A 26784-nucleotide genomic window follows, 5' to 3' on the forward strand; every position below is an offset into this window, starting at 1 on the left:
TGTTAATGGGGAACCACCTGTTATTCCGTACAAATTAAATACGTCAGAGTTTAGATATCCGCATGCGAGTACTGACAGACGTTTTGGTAGTTGTTTGCCAACATTTATAGTTACTGAGAGAGCCATATATATTTTTTCAATTCGTCAGGAAAATTCATGCCAATAGAGAGTATTAAATACGATGGCAGCATATTGTTTAAAGAAATGTAAGAAATGATACATTTACTTATAAAATGTTAAACTAATTAAGTTACGTTTACTTTACTAGCGTATCACAATTTTCAGGTGAAAATATTGAACGTAATTATTTGTTTTCCTTTGGTACATATATTCTTGTGGTAAATGGTTTTATCGTTTGTAAGGATTATTAAATATAAAATATACCTTTGTTAGATGAATTTTTAACGATGAGTTGAAAAAAATATTTATAAAATAAGTGTATGTATTTTTACGATAAAGTAATTAACGAGTTTTCTGAAAAAATCGCTGTATTAAGTTATAGTTTATAGAAAATAATACAAAGAAGTTTTTCTATCTTTCTTTCGTGTCAGTGTATCTATTTTCGAATAGAAATAAATAAATTGCTTAGTTTAGTCATTTTTAATATTCGTTTATAATTTTTATGCAAACAGCTTCTTCATTGGTATATATTAGCCTACGCCACTGGCACGCGTGTCACTATGGTGAGCTGATAGTGTCATTGGCACGCTGTGTCGCCCCTGTGCTATATCGCCGTGCCTTGATAGTGCCATGACACGCAGTGTCGCTCCAGTGCTAGCCCTGTGCTGTTACGAGAACTGAGAGGCAGCACCGTGCTAGCACAGTGCTTAGAGTTCCATCCGGTGCTATTGGCGCTACAATCGCTGGTTGTCTGGGAAGCCTCGAAGCGGTTCCTTCGCTGACGCTTGCTTAATTCATGTGGAACCCGCCTATCCAGCTTCTTTACTTTCCCAAATTGCTTTCAAATAGCTTAATATTATCAGAATGATAACTCCAAACCTTGCTGTTAACTCACGCGTCGTTTCAAATGGTTCCGCTTCCATTACAGCTTTTAGTTGGCCGTCATCCACCTTGCTCTCAGGTCACCTGCATGGTTCATTTTGAAGATCGAAATCTCCAAATCGGAATTTTTCAAACCATCGACGTACTGTACGCTCATTAGCCACATCCTTGCCAAACACTTTGTTAACATTTCGACTTGTCTGTGCTGCATTAGTTTCATGACGGAACTCATATTCGAAAATAACGCGAATTTTTAACGTATCCATGGCTTACAATATTTAACCTCCAGACGATAATACGATAGGCTATTAAAAACAAAAGAGTACGTTTGAAAGCCAAATGGCGTACCTTTTCAACGCAAAAAAAAAGACAAAACGGTCGAAGTGAAATATCGAAGGCAAAACGGTAATCCTAATTCCATTTGGTCTGTGCTGCCCAAATATTCCAGACTCATGGACTCTATATTAAGGGGAAAATGGGATAAAAATTAATATTAAAAAGTGGGCTTTTGCACAGAAAAAAGTGAAATATTTAGATTACTTGGTTGTTACAAAAAAAAGAATTATATAGGTACAGGAAAGAATAACAGTAATACAGGAGTATTCAAAACCTAAGACCATTATGGAACTACAACGTTTCTTGGGAATCCTTGACTTTCACAGAATGTTTCTTCAGAAAGTGGCACACTGGCTCACTCCACTAAACAACTTGACCAAAGAAGTGAAGGAGAAAGACAAAAGGCTGATGAGTTGGAACAAAAGATAAAATCTAGCTTTTGAAGAAGTGAAGAAGCAAATAGTTACAGCTGTGCTTCTTAGTCATCCAAGGAAGAACATGTCTCTATCTCTTTGGACAGATGCTTTAGATGTACTAATTACAGTTGTCTTAGAACAACTGTACCAGGGCAAGTGGGCACCACTCGGTTTTTTTCTAGAAGATTAGGAAAGGTCCAGATAAAGTACAATGTGCATGATACAGACCTTTTAACCATCTACAAAAGTCTCAAAATCTTCTAGCATTTTGTAGAAGGCAGGGAATTGCTTATCCAAATGGATCAGAAGGCATTGGTATATGCATTCCTGCAAAAAGTAGACAAAGCCAGCCCAAGCCAATCAAGACAATTACATTACATCAGTCAATTTATAACTAAAATAACCTATATAGAAGGAAAAGAAAATACACTAGTAGATACATTTTTGAGAATAAAGCCCATAAAAATGCCTGTCATTATCTCGACAGACAATTTCATAACAACACAACAAAATGATGAAGAGCTGGTAAAAATATTAACAGAAAATTTCAACAGGTGGAACTTTAAAAAAAACATTTTGGATGGTTCGGATAAATACCTATATGGAGATATGTTGTAAGGTAAATTCAGGCTATATGTGCCATAATCAATAAGGAAAGAAATTTTTAATAATGTCTGTGGCCTATGGCATTCTAGTGGAAAGGTAACTAAGAAGTTGATAAACCCTTTGCATGGTCAATTATGAACAGAGATATAATTGAATGGGTTTGCTCTTATTTGGCTTGTCAGTATGGTAAGATCCACCATTATAACAGATTAACCCCAAAGAAAATAGAAGTACCATAGAATATGGATATAGATAATCTCAATATCTAAGAAATAATTATGAAATAGTTCTTATCTTAGTTAATCATACATGAAAAACATGCTTAAATTGCTGCTTCTTTTCTTTATTTTTATTTATATAGTTTAATGTTATAATTTGATTAAAATAAAATTTTATATTACAAAATTAGGTTGCAACCTAATACTCTATATAATATGTTATTTCATATTTTTATATTCCATTTAAAAACAATGAATTTATGTAAATTATAATCTACCTAGAAAAATCCAACTTCATAATATAAAGACAAGATATTTAAAACAGTATATATGGAATGAATATGTACTAATGTTAGGTATTCTTTTTTGTTCGTTCTCCAAATATGGCAGTACCCACCCTAATATTGGAACTTCCTAACTCCACCTAAATATTTTAAATTCATTTTATAATTTAGCATTTTTAGAAAATATTAATAATTAATTTGTATTAAAATTACCGCATGTTCATAATCATTCGACATTCCCATTGATAGCTCTATTCTATTCAAATCGATTAACAATTCTTTAGAAATTCGTTCTCTGCATTGTTTCAAGCACAAGAAGTCAGGATTTGGTCCTTCAGCGATATCATATCCAAATTTTCCTATTGTCATAAGTCCTATGAATTCCAAGTTGTGACAGTTATCAACAATATGCTTCACAATGGTACAAACATGTACAACCTCACAGCCATCCTTTTCTGAAAACGTCACATTTTATATATAATTTGCATATATAATAATTGTTTTATTTTATTAACTTTGAAAATAAAAGTAAATTTTGTGTAACTTAATATGTTTTATCTTGACATGGCCTGAATTTTTCTAAATACATACATACATTTATAAAATAAAATTTCCTTTTAATGTGGTACATATTTTTAGATATAAAAATAAATACAATTTTTCAGATTCTAAAATAAAGTATTATAGTACTTATATTTTTAAATTATTAGTTTAAAAGCTACTTTAATTTTTAATTTGTATAATACTTTTGCTATGTAAATGATACAATTACATATTATTACTTTAACTTTTGTCCTGTTTATGCATTTCTAATTAATGTGTAATGTGTAATTATCTAAATGATACTAATTCATATAGGAAAGTCATAAATTTATAACATTTATGTGTTCTAGAGAAATAATGCAAAAAATATTTAAGTCTTAATAACTGAACTATATCTTCACATTTTTTTTAAGTAGCAGAAAGCTATTACTCAATACAAATAACATTGTATAATATAATTGTACATACATATATATAATTGTACATATAATACAATTGTACATATCAAAGCTTTCGCTTGTAAACATTTAAACATACAAGGTCATAATAGTATATACCTTGTTCATTACTAGTATTGACCTGTACCATTACTTTCATCCTCGAGTCTTCATGTTTTCTGAATTTAAGCCAAGAAGTATCCAATGCTGATGCAAGTTTCTCATTGTCTACTGTTTCAATGACAAATAAATTTGAAACACTTAAAAGTTTATTTACTTTATTACGTTGTAGATGACCAATGAAATGCCAACATATATCTACGCATGTTTCCAAAACAATTGGATCATTTGCCTTTGTTACTAGCTCATTAACATAATTTTCTCCAAAATGTCTTTGGCCAGCTTTGTAAGCTTCTACAATTAGTTCAACTGCTTTAAATTTACTCACAGCTACTAAGCGTGGCTCAAAATGTTTGTCTTCCTATAAAGAAAAGGTTAGAAACACAAGTTGTTCCTTTGAAAACTTTTAATATATGACGTATTTTTACATATTGCATGTTTTTATATATTTATAAAGCACTTATTGTGTATATATGTATTTTTCTGTGTGTGTTATGCAAATTTATAGAATATCTACAACATACTGATGATCTTCTAGCAGCAGCAATAAGAATCTTCTCCCGCACTACTTTTAAATTCGTTGCTACTTCCGCCATTTTCATCATTTTGTAATTTCTTTATTACTATATCAACTCACTTATGTTTATTACAGAAATATGTATATACGCAATTTTTTAAAAGTATAAAAACAATAAGTATAAAAGCAACATATTTTTTATTTTTAAATAATAGAATTATTTGTAAGTAAAAAATGTTGAACAATTATTAAATATAGTACTATATTACATATATAGAATAGCTTTGTACAAATGGAAACTGATCAGTATCACATATATGTGACCTGAATTCCAATGAACATAAAAAACAAAAATATCCTTTTTTTTGAAAACAATGTTTTAAATTAGTTTTAAATTAGTTAGTAGTTCGCATAGAATCTCATAGTAAATGTTGATAGATTTTTGTCTAATTACCACATATATAGCCCTCCCACTGCGCCCCTTTCACCCCCTGACCACGTGATCGGGATTATATGTGATCCCTGTGATATGTTACTTAATCAATGATTTTAAATACCATCTTTAGATAAGATTATGATTGTCGTTCGTGAATAGATGGCGCTAAAATCAGTGCCGAGTTTTAGGTCGATGTAGTAATCAAGTTAAACTACGAGAGATCATATATTTATACCTATATCTCGTAATATATAAATGTGAAATAAAATACAGGCCTGTAATGATTTGTTGCGAAAAACTTATTGTTAGTTTGTGAATAGTTGCAACTAATAACGAAACTTGTTACTCGTTAAGTATAAGCTATTTTTAAAATTTCAACATGATATCTTTGAAAATTATACAACCAGGTAAATCGAATGAAAACTATTTTTGTCTTCTAGGACAATACTATCGATTATTTTGTATGAAGTACTATCTTTTTTATTACGATATACATTATAACCTATATAATCATAAGTACTTTGCTTTATTTAGGATACACATAATTTTATCTTAGTATTTGTTAATAATATTATATATTTATACACATAGTATATTGTAATAACATATTTGCAGGTTTCAAATTGTTTCAAAATCTTCCAAAAACATTAAATGCACCTTTACGTCGGACTAAATACTATTCTATTTACAAGGATATGGAAACTGCAAGTCTTGCCGATGTTGCAGTAAACAGAGCATTCCTTTTAGAAATTTTTCGTGGCATAGGAATCACAATATCTCAGATATTTAGAGAACCTGCAACAATAAATTATCCATTTGAGAAAGGCCCTTTAAGCCCTAGGTTTAGAGGAGAACATGCACTAAGGAGGTAATAAATACATAAATAGTTATTTTAATATTAAAACATTACAGAGAAAGATTAAATTTTATTTTATAAACATATTTTGCTTAAAGATATGTAAGTGATATATATACATATATATTTAATGTTAAGAAATGTTATCCGTTTTACTTTAGACATTTGTAAGTTAATAGTTACTAATAATAGTAAAAAATTTAATCTTTCTCATTTGTTACAAATAGTATAGTGTTTTTTTTACAAATATAGTAGTACTTCCACTATTAGAACTAATAGAGAAATAAAATCATTTAGAAAAGAGCATTTTTTGATAATGAAATACACACTTTTCTCATGTAAATTATTTAACATTTTGAGAAAACTAATGTGTTTAATTACAACAAAATTGGTATAATTCTGTAAAAAATTATTAGAAATTTGGGGATCACATTTGTTTCCTGACATTGTATTAATGTACTGTCAAATATTGTAATATACATTAATTTTTTAGCATACAAAGCTAAGTAAAATTGTATTCTGTCTAAATTTTAAAACACTTGCTTTTTCTAATTTTATTGTACATCTAACATTTTTGTTGTCATTTTCATTTCCCTGCTACTTCAATGTCAAAATTTGAAATATTGCACTATAGAATTTGAAATATTGAACTATAGAATTCAATCATTCCTAATAATATGTAAATATTTAAAGACTATTTTCATTTTTCACTATTTTTGAACATCTTTCCGTGATATCTCCTGGGAAAAGTGCTTCTCTATTAAAACTACTTCTATGCCTTATGTTATGGTAAAGGCGAACAAAGAACTGATCAGCAAGAATGAAATTTAACAAAAGACAATCTGACCACTGTAACGCCATGCACACATCACGCACGCCAGACTGAATCGTACACATTAATGTGCTTAACAAAAAAAATTTTCAAACAAACATAATAAATGATAATAGTTGTCCAAACAAAAAGATAGAAATATGTAGCCCATTCCATTTAGAAAAATAATTCAGATTTTATGAGCCCCACGCTATATATTAGTTTAAGTGAAATATATAAAATATAATTATTTTGTTTTTAAAGATATCCTTCAGGCGAAGAAAGATGTATCGCATGTAAATTATGTGAAGCAATTTGTCCAGCACAAGCAATTACCATTGAAGCAGAAGAGAGAGCCGATGGATCTCGTCGAACAACGAGATACGATATAGACATGACAAAATGCATATATTGTGGATTTTGTCAAGAAGCTTGCCCAGTGGATGCAATTGTAGAGGTACATATATATCGTACAATATATGTAAATCCAAAATTTAAAAAAAGATTAACGCCAGAGGTTGAGGAATACAATGTTTTCACATTTTGAACATTTTAAAAAGTTTCTGATTTAACTATTCTACATGTGCATACCTATATTTGTTCAATTAGAGGTATGTCGTTATAGAAAATTTAAAATGGAAGAATTTTATTGTCGAATTCGCATAGTTATAAAATTTCAGGGGTATCCAGGGGTATCTTACAACGTCACTATTAGGTATGTCTTGTAAAATCATCTATGTATCAAATGAAAGTACATTGAGGGATCCTACATATGTATTCAGTTCAAATTAATTGTAACTTCATGAATCTCAAATATCTATTGTTTTATTGATATTTGGACAGTCTCATCCATAAAGGAAGTTCGCGATACAACAACTGCTATTGAGTATAAGTCGAGAATTTTGATACCAAATATGTTTTTTGAATGTCATCAGTATTATAAACTTCTATAGATTAAAATTAATCATCTTTAATGATCACATTTTTACATAGTATTTGATTTCATTTGCATTTTGAAACATATATTCACATTTCTTTTTAAAAATATATTAAAAAGAAAAAGACCAGAAAGCGTCGAAACAGATAGATGATTTCACTTCTTAACCCTTTGTGGTCTTATATCGAGTGTGACTCGACATCGCCTTTTGTTCTAACGCGTCCTATGCCGAGTGTGGCTCGACATCGCTTTTCGTTCTGACGTGTCCTGTATTAAGTTTTACCCGACTGTGTCTTAATTTTAGACTAAATGAGATAAGATAAGAGCTGCAGTGTAGTAAATCTGAATTAGGCCATGCATCTTGAACTTAAGAGCTTAATTTTAGTCGTTTCAAACCTACCATGGCATACAATTCGAAGTCCTAGCATAACTAGAAAGCATTTTCAAATCCTACATTTCTATAAAATAATTTTTTTCGTAAAGATTAACGACAGGATGCAACATACAACAGTGTGTGATAATGAATTTGAAAGTGATGATAGTGATTGTTTGAGAAATATAAAAGAACAATTTCAAGGAATATATACATCTGAAATTGAAAGTAATGAAGATTCAGAGGACGTGGTTACATTCAGACGAAGTAGTTGTATAAACATAATTGATGATACATCTGAAAGTAATTGTGGAACGGACTAAAACAGCGATTGGAAAAATGTTACTGAAAACGACACCTACTTCAGTTCCATCGAATTTTCTATGGAAAACAAAGTACAAGGGCCGCAAGTTTCCAAATGATTGCATTACATCTTTGCAGTTTTTTTCATTATTTTTTATGGAGAGTTTGTTAATAAAATAGCAGCAGAAACAAATTTATATGCTCAAAAAATAATTGGTGGTTGTGAAGTCTCTGTGTACTCATTAAAGCATAATTGGTATGAAGTTACTGTTACTGAATCAAAAGCATTTTTTGGTGTAATTATCAACATGGGATTGATACCTCTACATGAGATTATATCACTTTCTTAACTATTTCGAAAAAGAACTCAGACATTATTTGAAACCAGCACAAAATATCTCTGTAGATGAATCCATTGTTGGATTTAAAGGAAGAATTTCATTTGAAACATACAATCCCAAAAAACCAAACAAATGGAGACTCCATCTATATGTATTAGTTGACTCATACTGGATATATATACACATTTTTACCATACTTGGAAAACAAACGACAGACGCATTAATTTACCCCGATTTACCAGTCACAAGCCGGATTGTTTTACATCTGTATAATAAGCTACAGCAATCAATACCCGAAGCTACAGCATACCATATGTTTACCAATAGACTCTGTACTAGGCCAAAAATTACTTAATTTGCAATGTCATTTAATGGGAACGGTAATGATGAATAGAAAAGGAATACCTTCCTCAATGAAATCACCAAAATTAAGGATTGGGGAAACAAGTGCTTAATGTAAACAAGAAATATTGTTACTTACATGGTGCGATAAATGTGTCGTGTCTCTACTTTCAACATATGGTACATCAAATCCCAAATTGTTACAAATAGAAGAGTTGAGGATAATAAAACACGGTCAGTTTTGAAGCCCAGTATAGTAGTACAATATAATAAAAACATGGACGGCGTCGATTTAGCTGATCAATATACTGCAACCTACTGTTTCTTTTGTAAAATCCTAAAATGGCAGAGGAAACTGTTTTTCTGAAGTTTGGAAAGTTTTATTATCAATGCTTATATTTTATACAAAGCATCTTATTCTAATACCAATAACAACATTTCTGACAAACAATTTAGAGAAAAACTGTTGATTGATCTTGTGGGAGACTTTCATATAACAGCAAAATGTGGACTGCCATCATTCTACCATCATCTAAATGGGAAATTGCATATAATTACACTGCATTCCCAGCATAAACACAAGAATTGTATAGTTTGTTCTAAACAAAAAGTTCCAGGTGGTAGAAAAGAAACTTTATATATATGCGAAACCTGCGACAGGAAACTGTGATTGCATGTCGGAGAATGTTGCAAACGGTGTCATATAATGGTTAATTATAAGCTGTAAAGAATAAAAACTAATGTTCACAAAATTTTACAATTTTATTTTATATATCTACTAATTCATAAGTACGTTACGCTAATAAGGTCATAAATGTTTTCCAAAGTAAACGCTATCAAGCGGATAAGCGACTGGTGAAATCTGTGTGGACCTGCTGGAACGAAACGGTGAAGAGCTTTCAGTCTGCAAAGGGTTAAACCTGATATTCGCTGAGAAAAAATTATACAATTTCGTCATTAAATATCTGGCATTGGCATTCTGTTTACATTGTTTATATGTCCAAGGAAAAGAAAAGTTTTTTGTTTCTACAAATGGTATTATTGTTTGTTAAGCATTTCCACTTTACTAACACAAAACAATCTTAACGCCACGACAATTCGAGTTTTTGAAGAAATTCAAATTTGTTCAAACTAACATAACGCAAATGCTATGGCCGAGTATTTAACACTTTCGCTGCCGATCTCGCGTGATGTGGCGTCAACACTAAAGAGCCAATCAATCTGTTAAATTCTATGCTCTGTTCTTGGTAATTGTGGTCTTTGTACTATTGTAAAAATTGTAAAGTACATGCCAAAAGCAACTATTTAATTGTAAAGTATGAGGCGTGTACGTCCTACGCAACCTGAACGGAAAGTATTCAAAATTCAGTCTAATATGGAACGTGTTAAGAGGCATTTTTTTCTAAGAAATACTTTAGCCCTATACAAACATACGTGTTATATTATACTTTGAGGGAATGATACGAAGAATAGATTATATTAACAGTTATCGATTATTAATTGCATTAATTCTGCAACTTTTTATTCGCACTGTGTAAAACATGATCTTTTAGTTTATATTGCATTAGTAAATTGATACTAATTAAATCAATTATTTTAGGGTCCAAACTTCGAATTTTCGACGGAAACTCACGAAGAGTTATTATATAATAAGGAGAAGCTATTAAACAATGGAGATAAGTGGGAATCAGAAATCGCTAGCAACATTCATGCGGATCATTTGTATCGTTAGGTTTAATAAACAATAAAATGTAGTAAAATAATATAAATGTTAATAAATAATTTATCTTTCATTAATAATACATATTTTACTAATCTTGCCGCAGAACTGAAGATATGCTTTATTATACTAACTGTATTTAAGAAGTAGAAAATAGTACAATGCGTTTATTAGAATATGATTAACACATTAAACGCGGTCGTGGTCCCTTAGGGCTGACAGTGAACTTTAAAAAAATAAATGTTGTAATTTTATTGAAGTTTATTAAAATGTTCTAAGGAAAAATTTGATTGATTTACTGATTTATTTTTTTATTTACTGTCTCTGCTTAAAGAACCCTTTGCATTCCCATAGGCTTTTTCTAACTGATCATTTCTTCTACACTTCAGCTACCACGACGTATCGTTAGCGAGGTACCAGTAGCTACCAAAAACAGCAGCAAGAGATCTGTATTTACCTCTGTCGTAAGAATTCGACACTAAAGTATATGCAGAGAAAAAATTAGTCACCAGAACATCTGCAGGTTCTTGAATTGATAATCTTTTAATTCTAAAATGTCTATGTGATTTCATGAGATTTACCCATGGTTATACATTAGGTAACCAAATCCGTAATATTCTTATACGGGACTGGAATCTTTAATTTTTAAATGCAATAGGAAAGGTGTAGCACTTACAATTCCTTTAATTTCTTTATTACTTGTAATACATCTTGCACTGATGTTAGAGTTTTTACTGTACGTTGTACTTTTTCCTATATTAAAAAACTTTCCATTTAATATCAAAGGTATTTCATCTGAAGCACTTATCAGAACATATCAGTGACTTTCATGTAACATAGAACCACTGGTATGTATAATGTATATGCTATATAACTCATTCGTTTACAGAAAATATAGGTAACAAATTAAGGATACAAGAAATGTATGTAAATATACGTGTATAAATATATGTAACAAGATCTCCTTTTTTTACATTTATAATTACACACTGAATGGAACAAGACGTTGTCATGAATTAATCAAAAGAATTCTAGCTGTAAAATGTAAACACATAAATATTATTTTTGAAAATAGAATAAGTTCATTAATAATACAGAGTTGCCAAAAAAAGGAAAAAGATAGATTCCTTTTATATGTAATGAAACTAAAAGGCAATATCAAATAGGAAAACAAATACAGATGGAGAAATTATAATGTAAATTGGTAGAAAATATGTTGGATGAGGTTTAGAAGAGATGAGCCATGCAAAATTTTGTACAAATCCTGTATGGAAGAAAACGCGTCATTTAAAGTGATTCTTTTATTTACAAAACAAGGAAAGCCTACAAATTTCAGGAAAATTACTATATTACCCATATATAAAATGTTGGATTCCGGTTTGAATAGTTTAGGGGGAATTGAGTACAACACCTATTGAGAGACTTTAGAGGTTTAGTCAGACTTAAGTTGTGCACGCAAGTAATGACTAGAGAAATCTGAACCATGGCAAAAACTACCTAGTGCTTATATAGTTGAGGATGAGTAAATCAAGGTATGAAGATCAGCGGTCAGGCAAAGGGCATTGGACAGAATGAGTAAGCAGGTACAGGAGGCTAGAGGAATTTGAATTTAGAAACTGTAGTTCCTAATCATATATGATTAAGATATTTGTGTTGGAAAGAGTTTATATCGTTTGTCAATATTGGCAGAGGCTTGGTCATGCAACAAAAACTTCAAGACCTATATAACAAGAAATAAATATAGTGATATGATGAGTTTATTGTCTTGCATACCTCCAATTTATTATGAATACCTCACTAGGCTAAATGTAAAGGAGAAATAAGATTAAAATATGAATGTGAATTCATTATTTCCAGTTATTTTAACGAAGTAATTTACTTTTTACACCTGTTTATTTATATTTTCAGTTATAATATAACTGAAATTAATTCTTAATAAACTCTATTATTCGTGTACTACATTTCAATTATTATTATTTACATTAAAATATCCATTTCAGAAAAGCTAACTTCTATAAAAATATGAATTTCAATTTGTTCTTGTTTTGATTGTTTATAAGTTATTATTATTGAAAATGGTATAAGTCCAGCTATTTGTAGCTAAAAAGACCGCATTTTTTTTTAACACTTTTATCAATTATCATTGTATAATAAAATCGGGCAGACTTATAGTGTTATAAACATCACCCGAATTAATGAACGTTCGGCAATATTTGTAATTTCGATAAAAGAAAAAACGGACTTGTACCACTTTCAAAAACAACGGCTCGTATATTTTTTTAGGATTTAAAATTAACCTGTTGATTTATGCGGTGTTCCATGGACACCAATTCACTTGCCCTTTTGTCATAAAATCTTTTCTGTTCTGTGCAGGATCATTGATTGGCTACTATTTTTTATGAATTACTCCTTAAAAAAAGATAGAAACGAACATTTTTACAAGAAGAAAAATTAGTTCAAATTACCTCAGAAATCGCCTCTTAAGCGGTGTCTGACAAGTTCTGGAGTATTCATAGTATAGTATGCATATGCAATAGATGAAGTTATATTTTAAGAGATGACGTTCTCCACGTCTGTTGATCATTTGATAATCCAGTACTACTGAACAATGGCTTCTCCTCGTTCAAAATCACCGCGACCGCCTATATCCGCAAAAAAGGATGAAAAGGAAGAGAGTTTTTGGGACAAAATCGGCACGTTGGGTCGAAAAAAGCGCATTAAAGAAGGTGGATACAGCATTGCATTTAATATACATCAGACTAACCTAGCTTGTTCTTCTTTTCTGAAAATCTAGAATCTATTACCTTATATGGTACGAGTAGCGTTTGTTGCTTCAACCTCTCGTTTAACGTTAAAAAACTGATCGATAATAATGATCTTTGATGTTTAATTTCTATTTCGTTTGGTACAGTGCAAGAAGTACAAGAAGAGGGGAAGTATGCAATTGATTCACCAGGATATGCAGCTAATCCAGAAATGCCACCAGAGGAGTATGAATTAGATGAAAATGAGGAACGTTCAATGATAGAACCAAAATCTCTCGAAGATCCGAAACTCAAGGAGCTGATACTTGTTTTAATTGATTGGATCAATGATGAACTAGCTGATCAGCGGATTATTGTAAAAGATATTGTCGAAGATTTATATGATGGACAAGTATTACAGAAACTGTTAGGTAAGTTACAATAATAAAATTGGAAAAATTTGTTGCAGTACTTGGAATAATGAACATCTTTTTCTATTAATTATAGAAAAGTTGACAGGAGAAAAATTAGATGTCCCTGAAGTGACTCAGTCAGAGGAAGGTCAGAAACAGAAGTTAACAGTTGTTTTGTCAACTGCTAATCGAGTCTTAGATCGTTATCATTCGTACAAGTGGAACGTAGAATCTATTCATTCCAAAAATATTGTTGCTATTTTGCATTTATTGGTTGGTTTGGCAAGGCAATTTCGAGCACCTGTTAGATTACCAGAAAGGGTAGCTGCACAAGTTGTAGTTGTACGGAAAAAGGATGGACAATTAATACATAAAACTATTAAAGAAGAAATTACATCAACGTACGATGATTTAGGAATGCGTTGCGAACGGGATGCTTTTGATACTCTTTTCGATCATCCAGCTGACAAATTAGCTGTTGTTAAAAAAGTATGTTGTCACTCCCAATTTCGCAAACTTATGCAAAGTTTATAATAGATACTTAATCTACAGCATTATATTTTCTAGTCATTGATTAGTTTTGTCAACAAACACTTAAGTAAGGTCCATTTAGAGGTCACAGATTTGGATACGCAATTTCACGATGGTGTTTTCTTAACGCTTCTTCTTGGACTTCTTGAAGGATTTTTTGTGCCATTAGGTAGTTTTCATTTGACACCTAGGACACACGATCAAAAAGTGCACAATGTTTCATTCGCATTTGATATTATGCAAGATATCGGTCTACCAAAACCTAAGGCACGTCCAGAGGGTTGGTATTGTTTGTAAATTCAATAACTATAAAACAGTTAAATTAATTGATTATATTACATTTTATTTGATGTTTTCCACAGATATTGTAAATTTGGATTTAAAATCAACTCTGCGGGTGTTATATAATTTGTTTACAAAGTACAAAAGCATGAACTAAAATAATATATAAGTGAGAAACAAATAGACATAAGATCGAGCACATTAATGATAACGGCCAGTTAACATTATTAATAAACTAAATGAAGAAAATGATTTTTAATTGAAATACAATTAGCAGTGCTTTTGTGTATGTGACAATAATGGAACGCGCTAGAAAAATACGTGGATTGGAAAAATACGCGTTTAAAAACAAATGGCATGAAAAAGCTTCTTATTTAAGATAATAATTTTTTATATTACAGTTCTGTCTGATTACATCCCTTACGTTGCTCAACGTTGCGACCAAAATCTAATATTGAGGAATAATTAAAATTTTATGCATTTATAGGAGGATGTTAACAAATGTAAAAGATTTAATTATTTAAACATATATTTTATATCTTTTGTCTGTAATCACAAGTTTTTTTATTAGCAACCATGTAATAAAAATTTCAGTTTATTGCGAAACTTGATTTTATTTTTCGTTTTCAGGCAGACAGAAGGCTGCTAAAATTGTATTGCAAATTTTACATATATCCGAAGTTATCTGTCCTTTAATGTTATATCTAATTAAATTCAACAATGTTGGAAATTATACGTGTACTCTGTACGTCGTAAATATTTTAAGATTTCAAGTAATTTACCTGCTTATAGGATAAATCTGTCCATTGTTACCAAGCGATCGATCCATGTGTCTACAGTTATCAAACGATCGATCAATGTACCGATCATTATTCAGATGTACTTATTTGTCGACAAAATTCTATCACCGAGCGTGGAATATTCCGCATAAGATATAGATCACATTTTGTTGTCAATCTGTGAGCATCTGAACTAGTTTCATTGCATTCTGAACAAATTTTCATTTTGTCAATTGCTGTGAAAATCCTTTTAACTGCCGTTAAGAATAAGTAGTATCAATCTATACTTACCCAGACAACCAGCGATTGTAGCGCCAATGGCACCGGGTGGAACTCTAAGCACTGTGCTAGCACGGTGCTGCCTCTCAGTTCTCGTAACAGCACAGGGCTAGCACTGGAGCGACACTGCGTGTCACGGCACTATCAAAGCACGGCGATATAGCAGAAGGCCAACACGGCGTGCCAATGACACTATCAGCTCACCATAGTGACACGCGTGCCAGTGGCGTGGGCTAATATATACCAATGAAGAAGCTGTTTGCATAAACATTATAAACGAATATTGAAAATGACTAAATTAAGCAATTTATTTATTTTGATTCTAAAATGACATGAAAGAAAGATAGAAAAACTTCTTTTTATTATTTTCTATAAACTATAACTCAATACAGCGATTTTTTTTAGAAAAGACGTTAATTACTTTATCGTAAAAATACATACTTATTTTATAAATATTTTTTTCAACACATCGTTAAAAATTCATGCAACAGAGGGTTATATTATTTTTAATAATTCCTACAAACGATAAAACCATGTACCACAAGAATACATGTACCAAAGGAAAACAAATAATTACGTTCAATATTTTCACCTGAAAATTGTGATACGCTAGTAAAGTAAACGTAACTTAATTAGTTCAACATTTTATAAGTAAATGTATCATTTATTACATTTCCTTAAACAATATGCTGCCATCGTACTTAATACTCTCTATTGGCATGAATTTTCCTGACGAATTGAAAAAATATATATGGCTCTCTCTATAAGTGGCAAACAACTACCAAAACGTCTGTCAGTACTCGTATGCGGATATCTAAACTCTGACGTATTTAATTTGTACGGAATAACAGGTGGTTCCCCATTAACAAATGTGACGTCTACGCCAATGCAGAAAAATTTTTGAATGGAACGATGACACGCGTGTCACGCTGGTGGTGGCGCAGTGTCATTCGCACGCGTGCTACGCTGGTGACTAGAACGTGCTGCCACTGCGTGCCGGCATTTTAGCTAACAAGTGCGGACGTAGATGACTACGGATCTGCTGACACTCCTCGGAAGTGTCGCTACAGTGCCGGTATGGTGTCGCCACCATCTTATCTTGTGTTGTCTGGGTTGGTGGTTTGAAAAAGAGCTGAAGGAAATATGGATGTTTGGATTAATTATTTGTCCCTAGAATCCAAAAACATCATAAATGAAAATCATATTATAATATCAAATACACAAACACCCTTCCATGAATCCAAAAAACTTATTTTTAAAAAATTGCGTTTGACCCATTCTTAGATATGGAATACAAATATGGTGCACAGAAGTGGACTCTAGTTTTTATATTGCTCAGAAAATGCAAAACAGATTCCTCAGGATCATAACAAATAAATCAATATACAATATTAGGAAACTCTGCTCCAAAATCAAAGTCCCATTCCTTAAAACAGATAATAATTGTCACAAAAAACATCATTCACAAACCGCACGAAAACTCACTGATCAACGCGGTAGCCAATTATGGTATAAACAATATCTCTTTAAAAAACAAAAAGAATATCCCCAGGCTTCCTGCTTTGTCTTAATTATAAGTAAATAGCTCTATGCTAACAGGTTTTTAAAACTTTTCCCTGTAAACACTCATGATTACTTAGGCTAAAAACTTCACATAGTAACATTTCACATAAACCTACAAGATAGTTATGGATAATACGGCAATTTTAAAACTGTCTCAGACACGGTAAAACCACACACAAGGGATGAGGGAAAAAAGGACGCTAAGTTTTACAATAGTCTATCGACACTACTAGTCGTAGATACCCGTATCTACAATTTATGTAACTCATAAGCGAATTAAAATAAAAGTTCTAACTAAATCAACTTTTTTCAGTGATTGGACAATAGATATGCCGCACTAGAATCGATAAGATACTGGAAAACATTTCTTCAGAAGATGAGCTATGGCTATTTCTCTTTTCACCGTCAATGATTTGGTTAATTGATAAATATATATGATTTGGTTAAGTGATAAAAATAAATTATTATAGAACCACAAACACTATCTCTTGTTTCTTATTCCAATGAAAGAACTTAGCACGGTAGGTAGATACATATTACTTAGAGACAATGTCTGTGTAATGCGTATATGCTTTTATAATTATCATGTCCGGCAGCTATATCTAAACTACAAACATATAACATATTGCAAACTAAATGTTAACATTGCTTTGACAAACGTAATTATTGATTACATAAAATAATGAACAAACGTGGCATAACGAATTTGGACAATATACATTAAGATTAGATTTTCTATATAGACAAGCGGTAAGGAGATATAATACAATGAAGAGCAAAAAAATACATTCAATAAATTATATAAGTGCTGTATAAAATTTTTAAAAGGTAATCAAAATTTTCTATCAACTTTACTACCAATAAAATATAGCATGTATATTACTTTATTGAATTTTTATAATAACATTGTAACGCGCCGCAGATTATGTTACAGAGGTAGATATTTGATAATACGATGATAACTTAGACAACCGGAGTATTAACGTGAGAATGTGGAAGTTGGACGGAGTGATGCGAGGCAGGCAGTGATAACAAATGTCCGCGTTCCATTTCATTTACTTCTTGTTGTTCAGCTCCTCCCACTGAACCGGTCGAACGCGCTAAACTATTACGTTGTCTACACATGTATGGTGTTTCTCCTGGCGAAGGTGTTTCACGACCCTATAGAAAAATACATGTTACATTACACTTCCAAACCAAGAACATATATCATTTTTCATTTCAAGGCTAAAAATTATATGTAACATAATAAAAATAGATGAACTGTTGACATCCAAAGGAGTAATTTGACCACAACGATTGTACACGTACATATAGGATATTCTAAGAAACTGGATGGAGTTGTATTATTTTGCCATATTATCAATTTTTTATATCTACAATATTTCTCGAAAAATTAATGAGCTTCAGTGTTCTAAATATTTCACATATATTTGTTATTTGATGTAAAAGTACTTGTTTTGAAATGAGCTCGATATATATAGAATAATTGACGAAAATATTTGAATGTACATTTGCAACTTTTAATGAAATTATTACGTATATGAAACTAAAATGTTAGAAACAATATGGTATCTATAGCTAGGAGAATATTTTAAGATAATATGATATAAGATAATTATATATTATATTTAGATATAAGATAAATGTCAGTAATAGTGCAAAATAATTCAAGTGACTTCTTTTGCTTTAAATATGGACATATAGAGATATGTAAGAAACAACTCAAGACTTGAGATAAAACAGATTATTTGGACACATAGAAGTTCCCTAAGAGATTACCGTGTATTTGACAAGGAAAATATCGAATTCTCACATGTTGATTTCTTATTCGTAGTTTGATTTTTGTTGACAAAATATGATAGCTCTGAAAGGGACTGGCTGTTTGCGTTAGTAGATTAAGTGGCAATGCCTTCTATAATTGAAGTATTATAGAACTGTAGAAATTATTTTATGAAATTGTAGCAATATAATGGAGGTATTAAACAAAAATTGAAACCTAACTATTCTTAAGACCAAGAACACTATAAGCAAATTACATTGGTATGATGGATATACATCAAGCTTTTTAAATATACACTATACTTTCAAATTGGTAGAGATTTATTAAAAAAAATGGACTACAAAACTAATCTTGAACACGATTTCTACAGTGAAATCTTTTTATTGTTGCATTCTATAGTGTTAACCACAATAATTAAAGTCTGCCTCTTGGAAATTAATGTTAAAGGAATCATAACTTGATATTATAATTACTTTGTTTCATTTCCTCTGTATCGATGATTTTTTATTGCGTTATCGGGGATATGATTCTAATCAACATTTTTCTGATACGGCGACCTTTCTTTCGTAAATATCTCGAAAACTAAGGTTGAATACCGGTTATGTGTAAAGGAAAAAGTGCAAAATATTGAGTTAATGTTAACGATGTTGAAATATATTTTACATGTTTAAGAAATTGACAATTGTGCTGGAATACTTTATTCGACTTGTGCTCAACCCCAGGGTTTATACAGTAAATGCCTTCTTAGACTGTTCATATTAGCTCCGAGGACACACTCAACGCTATTATTACACCGAATTATTTAGCCATCCATTTCATTTTTATCTATTTTTGCAATTTCTTACATTTTTTGTGGTTTCAGGAATAAAGCCACTTTTTTATTGTTATTCTTCACGCGTGACAAGAAGTCTCATGCTCGAACGAAGAACCGCACCTGCCCCTGTGTTGTCTCGAGAGAATTTTTTATAGCGTGCGATCACTTGTCACAGTAAGCTGTTAAAAAAAAAACTACTGGCTATTGGTGTGATATTTCGCCCAAATGTAAACATTCTGTACCAGTTTAAAGCGAATGATGCACTTGATATCAGAAATACACTGACCAATCAAAATTGGTTTGTGTACAGCTATTTGAATTGAGCATTTTTGTAGGAACTCTAGATGAAGTTGTAGTGAAGTTATCTTTTTTCAATTTTGATGATTTCGTAATATGTCGTGAAACATTTTTCAACATCATTAATATTAACTCGACGTTTTGTATCTTTCCCTTTACATATAATCGACACTTGGTATTACATAGTTTTCGTGGTACTTAGAAAAAAAGATTGGAATAGCTGTGTCAGTGAAGTGCAAAGATCATGGGTAAAACTTACTAAAGTGGTAGCAATCATTTTTTGCAAATATTTCGAAGAGTAGTTTAGAACTACTAAAGCTATATACTAAAGCAATGTATAAATAATGTAATGAACAGTGTATAATTTTATATAAGGAGAAAGTATAGTTACATTTCGTAAGTACATTGATGCACTTAAAAAAATATCATAATATGAAATAATCGTGATTCTTCAATAACTGCAACAATTTGTTTTATTTTTTAAGTTTTGTAGAATTTAAAAAAAATAGAACAACATAATCAATCTATAAAAACATGTAAAATATTTGATTAATTCTTTTAAATAAGTTTTTATTCAAAATGAAATCATTTACTTTGATCTTATCTCTAAAAACGGAAAAAAATTACAAGAAAATTTGTATTTTTATGGAATGCAAATTCTTGAGCTATTTTTTTACAAATAAAATGATGACGTATAGTAGTTTACATTTTACGAGATTATTCGAAATATTTTATATTTTTACTAGTTTATCATATGTAATAACTATAGATGTAATTGTCTCGTTTTGTCTTGAGAAAAATAGTATTTTTACTACTCTCTAGCTAAATGCATTTATGATACTTTTTTACTATTTTTAGGATTTACCTATAAAATCTCGGCATCAATTTTTCAAATGACTCAGTAAAACCAAATATTATAAATTAAAATTATTATCAAATTTAGTAATTTTTAAGTTAGAAAGTTATATTTAAACATAAATATTTTTGTAATATCATTATCCAATCATACATTACGATTTTAATGAATACCATCATAAGTTTTCATACCTGATATTTCTAAAATTTAACAATATTATACCTGAATAATTTACAGTTTTATATAACAAATAACAGTTACCTATAACTGTATTTGAGTCTGACTTATCAGCATCTAAGCATCGTCCAAGACATTTTGATTTATGACATGGTGTAAGGGAATTTGTATTTCTCTTCCAGTTATACTGCAGGAATGAAGGGACAGGATTTGGGTAAGAAAAAGCATTTATTTTAGGGAAAAAGAAAAAAAAATACATACCTGTTTAGAAGGTCCACAACATGTTGCATGATTACAAGGCTTATCAGTCTTTGGACAATCCAATACACAATCTTCCGTTGGTGTTTCTTTAACTTCACTGTTAGAATGGTACTAAAACATAAAATATATGATGGCACTAGAACACAACATATATGAAATACATATTTTATATTAAAATTCTAGTACTAAAATTTTTGTCATGATTGACTCAAAATAAGATTATTCTTTTTCCTAAGCATTTATGTATATATTTCAATGACATAGCATCCTATTCCATTTTCTGCGTTTTATAATTAATCATTATACAGGTTGAATTACAAAATATTACTGATTAATATCTGGTTTCAGTCATTAAACTTAAATTATCAGAGCTAAAAAAAATGTGTATCCAATACTTCTAGCTGTTCTGCGAGTTAGATAGTTTTAGTTTATTTGTTAGATATAGAACTGCCATGCTGAAGTAAACTTTTCAGACATGTCCACGATGTCTGACTCTTAAATTTTTGAAACATGTAAGAATATATGTTAGTAGGATATGCATTGAACTTGGATTTTGCAATATATTTTAAACTGGTTATGCATTAAATAGCTCCTTTTTCAAATTTGATAGTCTTCTACAATTTTCGCAAAAACGCAGGTTTCATTGAAGAGTCCTAATCTTCAAAACGTATTAATGATTTGCGTAGAAAGATGATCAATTCTTTTAAAATCGTATACAATTTTTGTGCACGCATGTGCATACTCTATACAGTGAGCAGTTTATGAATAACTTGAAATGATCTTAGATGGGTCGTTATGTATAATATATTGATCCAATTCTTATATTCTTCACTTACATCAATAAATTCTGGCTGTATCGTGGTAGAATGTATACCCTCGTTGTGAAAAAATTCTTTCACTTGTTCTGCAATTTTCATGTATTCTGACAAATTTCTGCATCTTATGTGCGCTGAAGCGATAATTCGATCACCAGCTAATTGCCACACGTGAAATTCGTGTACAGCTAAAACTCCATCGACATTTTCTAGTAGGCGTTGCTGAATGGCATCAACCTAAAATAACAACACATTGTGGAAATTTATAAATATAAATAAAAAGGAAGATGTTATATAAACATAATTCGTGTTTTCAAGCTTTATTAAAAAAGAAAAACACAGAAAAAAAAAATACGAAATATGATGGGATTGTTAATGGATTGGCAGTTACTGTACTACAAGATAAGAAATAATTAATAATCAATGCGATCATTATATAGGTATTAATACTCCATTTTAAAATATTCACCATTTCGGTCGAAAGAATTTGAAATCAACAGCAAAATAAACAGAAAAAATTTAATTTATTGAATTTAATGAAATAATTAATGTTTCATATGAGTTCAGTATATGTATTCATCTTTGTTCGGTAAACTTTTTTGTACAAATACTATTGAACAAATAAAAGTCATTTTATAGTATTTCATTTTTACTATGTATTTTCATTACATTGTTTTAGAATATCTTTACACACATGAGCTACGGATACAGTGACGGTTTAATTAGAAATAAGTGATTCATTAAATGTCAAATTAGATTTAATATATCCCTAATAAATATGAGTACCATAATTAATTAACATTTTCATGCAGAGTTTCCTTACCAATAACTGTTTAAATTTAAAATAGTTTTCTCACAAGATAATAAACATAAAAGGTAAATCGAACAAATACATCAGCAAATGCATCAATTAATTACGGTGATGTTCAGTTACGAGTAAATTAATTTGAATAAATGTTTTGAAATATAGATATTATTTGCCATGGTCAAGAAAGCAAAGAAATTTTGTATTACTTAAGAACGGTATTGTACTATTGTCTTGAGATGAAAAAAAATGAAAAAAATCGCATTGAAAAAGGAAAGGAAAGATAGTTTCTAAAATTATAAACAGATATAACTGGTAAATAAATAAACAAATATTAAACATAAAACACTCAAAGATTTATACACCATTATGCACATATGATATTGATATACAGATTGTGACGAGATGACATGACGTCACAAGTCCTCCAGCACTGTGGCTCAGCGACCACCATTCACCGTGGAGGAAGATAGAATGTAAGTCTGTCAGACCGTGATTGACTTTTTTGTAATTCATATAACTAGTAGTTCCCCAAAGTCCTTAGCCCCTGTGTGAATGTGAGAATGGCTCGAGAAGACCTCGAACACCACCCGAAGAGGATCGTCACGAAGACTCCGCCGATTACCGGGAAGGAACCCTCCTGAGAGGTTGTGTGCTCATGCAGTGGAAGAAGGTTCGATGGTGGACTAAGAAGACGCCACCCCAGCTCTGAAGACGGACAACTATCCTCTACTGGAAAACTCCTAGGCTAGCGAGCAAATCGAACGAGCGAAACAATTGCGAGGAGAAACGACCATATTTATTGTTCTCCCTCTTGTTTTACGACCGCAAATTGTATATTAAAATTTTGCGTTTACTTTGTAAATCGGTAGCAGCGAGTGCCGACTTTTATTCGATAAATAATATTCGATAAATCCGTTGCGTACAACGGTTCGGATCGCCTTTCTTCTGTTGCTAAGCGTGTAAGTGGTGATATTTTCCGCGTTATTTCTCGATTTTGTTGCGTTAGCGCCGTCTGCCCAACGCAATCATCGCGTAATTCCCGTGCTGAGGCAATAATTAAAGAAGCCGTGCCTTCAGTAGCCCGCGACCAGAGATACCCATGTCTTTCCTTTTTACCCTCCCCAAAATTCATCTTCGCGATACCCTTCGAAGCATCGATCAACCTTTCTTTCCGTTAGTACGCCGTCCGTTAGTTGCCACTTTTTGAATTGATTTGAGAATTACCGTTATGGCGTTACCGTATTGTACCCATAGATTATCATCATTATTAGGATTGAAGTTATCGCGAGATGCCTCTTTTCAGTTTACTACATTTCTTTCTTTTAGTTCCACCCCTTTTCTTACAGCTTGTGATCTTTGTGGCGACCCTCTTCTCTCTACGATATTCGCAATCGTTTATAATAGATATTATTTAAATTATTCAAATTGCTCACACACTTACTTGAATATGTGTTGGTACAGTCTGCAATAGAATCAGTGCAGATTCTTGAAGTAATGGCCATACCGATCTTAGAATAAGAATAACTAATAAAAGTGAGAGAGCTGGATCAATGTAAAATCTGTAAAAAATAAATCAATATCACAAATATTAATAATATTATAACAGAAAATATTATAATAGGCGTGGAATTTCAACATATGATACAAATTCATCAGTACTTATTTATTATGCAATAAAATGTTACTGTTACTAATAAATTATATTTTACATTAAATTTGTTCATATTTTAAAGTTATGTAAAAGTTAGATAATGACTTTAGATCAAGATTCAGTAAAAAAGTTTTAGAATGATAAAAAAAACGGATTTAAATTTTCAATTGAAGTCACACTTAACTTAATGAAAAACCGTATTTGTCCATCGTTGTCCTATACTATTAGCCACTTTGACTAATAATAATACAAATTAATATTCTGACAAACAATTTCTTAGTACTTATATAAACTAGGAATGTTGAACTGATGTTTCAGCTGTTTCTATTTTTCTATAATAGAGAATTGCATATATCTACTTTATTCTGATAAAGAGTACCACCATTGAAATAGCTATGTAGTCATCATTTTATAATACACACGTGTAGAAGTTCGATTTCAATAACGATACACGTGTTTAAACATTAGTAGTTTCCTTATCTATTCATAATGGAACAGTCGGTTAACTGTTGTGAGAATGAAATACATGTAACTGTGAGAAGAAAAAAAATAAGAGAATTAAATAACCGAAAGTGAAATCAATTATTTCATACTAAACAGACTTATGTTGTATATTAAAACAAATTCTTTGCAAGCTGATTCTTATCAGAATAAGTCGTAGGTAGCATTATGTTAAAGTCAATCAGATAAATTATGTGTTATGTATATTTGACGTTTCCCCTCTAATTATGTTATAATTACTTGTATTTCTTGTAAAAAAAATTTATCAGAGCTGTCGTAGTACAATTTGAAGTTCATGGACATATGGACATAAAGTTCATATACTGTGACTCATTGGGATAATTTATCAGAAAGTAATCGAAAAGGTGTTCAACGATTTTATAGCACTAAACACATGTTTTGATACTCACCATATAGGATTGTGCAATATTGAACAAGCATATTGATATAAGGTGGACATACAAATACATTACATCTTTGCATTTAATATACAGTATAAAACAGTTAAAGAAAGAATGGCTGGTACACAAGGTAATAGATTATCTATAGCATAATAACACCAGTAAGCAACATTTACATAAAGGTAATCAAATTATATATATAATTATATATAAATCATAATACCAACAAAGTCTCACGTTTCATGTCATAGCACTGCTATTTGAAGCTGTTGCAATTTGTCTAATTTTATAATATAATTTCTAGAATGACTTTGAGTATGATCATTCTATATGCATAAATTAATCATTACAAATAGATGTAGAGTAATTTGTTGGTTAATCATTGTGAAAAAAAATCCATGTATTAGCCGTGACATTTTTGCAACTCATGGAAAACTTCCAACTACATCATCATTCTGCCTATTCATCTGCTTTAACTGCTTCACTTTTTCCTCAAATTAAAGAATGTATTAAAAGGATAAGGAATTTTTGTACCATGATATTCAGCACAATCTGATTAGTAAAAACAGAAAGCGAGTTTTGAAACTTCTTTGTGCTCTATTTAGAGTTTTATACTCTAAAGGAATTTTAATTTTTTTGTAAGTATTCCTTCAATTTGAATGAAAAAATCATTGAAATTGGTGAGAGATTGTAGACAAATTCTTGAGAAATAAATTATCTTAGTATTACATGTAACAATTCTATTTGCTAATGTATAGGTTCTCTATATACTAAATGATTGTATATAATATGCAATTACCTGTATTCCCACTCTGTCAGCCATACAATTAAAGCGGAGACTATCACAATGACAGATCCTAATGCATCTGATAGTATATGAAGGAATACACCGCGCATATTCATTTGGCTCGCGTCATGTGAATGACCATGTGTCCTTTTTACTTGTGGTGTCGATGGCCTATAAGTTTCATCATTTTCGTTATCATCCGTTCCTACTAATGTACTCAATCGGTTATGACTTCGAGATATACCGTGTGCATGTGCATGAGTACTTCTATGTTCTGTAATAAAATGCGTGATATTTTTTTAATACAAGAAGTTGCTAAAAATATTTTTTATATTCTTTCTTACTATTTATAGAATGGACAAGAAGAAATAATTTAGTAAGAACTATTAATAAACAAAACGTCATTCGTAGTTTCTAAATTTTTGTACAATGTATATATAACTG

General features: G+C 30.8%; 4 protein-coding genes across 12 annotated transcripts in view; 2 read left to right on the top strand and 2 right to left on the bottom strand.

Annotated features, from left to right (window-relative positions):
• The window catches only part of Nd-23 (NADH dehydrogenase (ubiquinone) 23 kDa subunit), a 139693-nt gene extending 129029 nt beyond the window's left edge, over positions 1–10664 (top strand). Inside the window, exons 2-5 of one of the 2 annotated variants that reach the window (XM_076902401.1) lie at positions 5274–5322; positions 5531–5783; positions 6847–7039; positions 10479–10660. In XM_076902401.1, the coding sequence (XP_076758516.1) occupies positions 5295–5322; positions 5531–5783; positions 6847–7039; positions 10479–10610 (606 nt within the window). In that variant the 5' untranslated portion in view covers positions 5274–5294 and the 3' untranslated portion in view covers positions 10611–10660. Of the gene's footprint in view, positions 1–5096; positions 5323–5530; positions 5784–6846; positions 7040–10478 lie in introns of those variants that run through there. The other variant, XM_076902400.1, reaches the window with a different exon arrangement.
• On the bottom strand, positions 2878–4620 carry LOC143428421 (pyridoxal phosphate homeostasis protein). Its single transcript, XM_076903257.1, has 4 exons — positions 4487–4620; positions 3963–4323; positions 3076–3317; positions 2878–3002 (listed from the first exon to the last, which is right to left on the bottom strand). The coding sequence occupies exons 1-4, from the start codon at positions 4565–4567 to the stop codon at positions 2931–2933; spliced, it is 756 nt and encodes a 251-aa protein (XP_076759372.1). The 5' UTR covers positions 4568–4620; the 3' UTR covers positions 2878–2930.
• Positions 10665–13117: 2453 nt separating the features above from the next.
• LOC143428331 (beta-parvin-like) lies at positions 13118–14807 on the top strand. Of its 2 annotated transcripts, none has more exons than XM_076903117.1 (5): positions 13118–13324; positions 13510–13773; positions 13850–14244; positions 14323–14566; positions 14649–14807. In XM_076903117.1, the coding sequence occupies exons 1-5, from the start codon at positions 13207–13209 to the stop codon at positions 14723–14725; spliced, it is 1098 nt and encodes a 365-aa protein (XP_076759232.1). In that variant the 5' UTR covers positions 13118–13206; the 3' UTR covers positions 14726–14807. The 2 variants fall into 2 exon arrangements, with proteins under 2 accessions (XP_076759232.1, XP_076759233.1); XM_076903118.1 differs by having other exon boundaries at positions 13278–13410.
• Positions 14808–18057: 3250 nt separating this feature from the next.
• The window catches only part of Znt63c (solute carrier family 30 member 1), a 78510-nt gene continuing 69783 nt past the window's right edge, over positions 18058–26784 (bottom strand). For all 7 annotated transcript variants that reach the window (XM_076902383.1, XM_076902382.1, XM_076902381.1 and 4 more), the window contains 5 exons: positions 26353–26614; positions 24442–24559; positions 22214–22429; positions 21378–21488; positions 18058–18350 (listed from right to left, as the gene is read on the bottom strand). In XM_076902383.1, the coding sequence (XP_076758498.1) occupies positions 18153–18350; positions 21378–21488; positions 22214–22429; positions 24442–24559; positions 26353–26614 (905 nt within the window). In that variant the 3' untranslated portion in view covers positions 18058–18152. The remainder of the gene's footprint in view (positions 18351–21377; positions 21489–22213; positions 22430–24441; positions 24560–26352; positions 26615–26784) is intronic.

This window comes from Xylocopa sonorina, chromosome 10 (assembly GCF_050948175.1).
Source record: "Xylocopa sonorina isolate GNS202 chromosome 10, iyXylSono1_principal, whole genome shotgun sequence".
Lineage (NCBI taxonomy): Eukaryota > Metazoa > Arthropoda > Insecta > Hymenoptera > Apidae > Xylocopa > Xylocopa sonorina.

Coding starts and splice junctions, on each gene's coding strand:
- LOC143428421 (XM_076903257.1), bottom strand. CDS start 4,567: ATGATGAAAATGGCGGAAGTAGCAACGAATTTAAAAGTAGTGCGGGAG. Junction 3,318..3,962: donor CAATACTAGTAATGAACAAG/GTATATACTATT, acceptor TGACGTTTTCAG/AAAAGGATGGCTGTGAGGTT. Junction 3,003..3,075: donor CGAATGATTATGAACATGCG/GTAATTTTAATA, acceptor TAAAATATTTAG/GTGGAGTTAGGAAGTTCCAA.
- LOC143428331 (XM_076903117.1), top strand. CDS start 13,207: ATGGCTTCTCCTCGTTCAAAATCACCGCGACCGCCTATATCCGCAAAA. Junction 13,325..13,509: donor AAAAAAGCGCATTAAAGAAG/GTGGATACAGCA, acceptor CGTTTGGTACAG/TGCAAGAAGTACAAGAAGAG. Junction 13,774..13,849: donor AGTATTACAGAAACTGTTAG/GTAAGTTACAAT, acceptor TATTAATTATAG/AAAAGTTGACAGGAGAAAAA.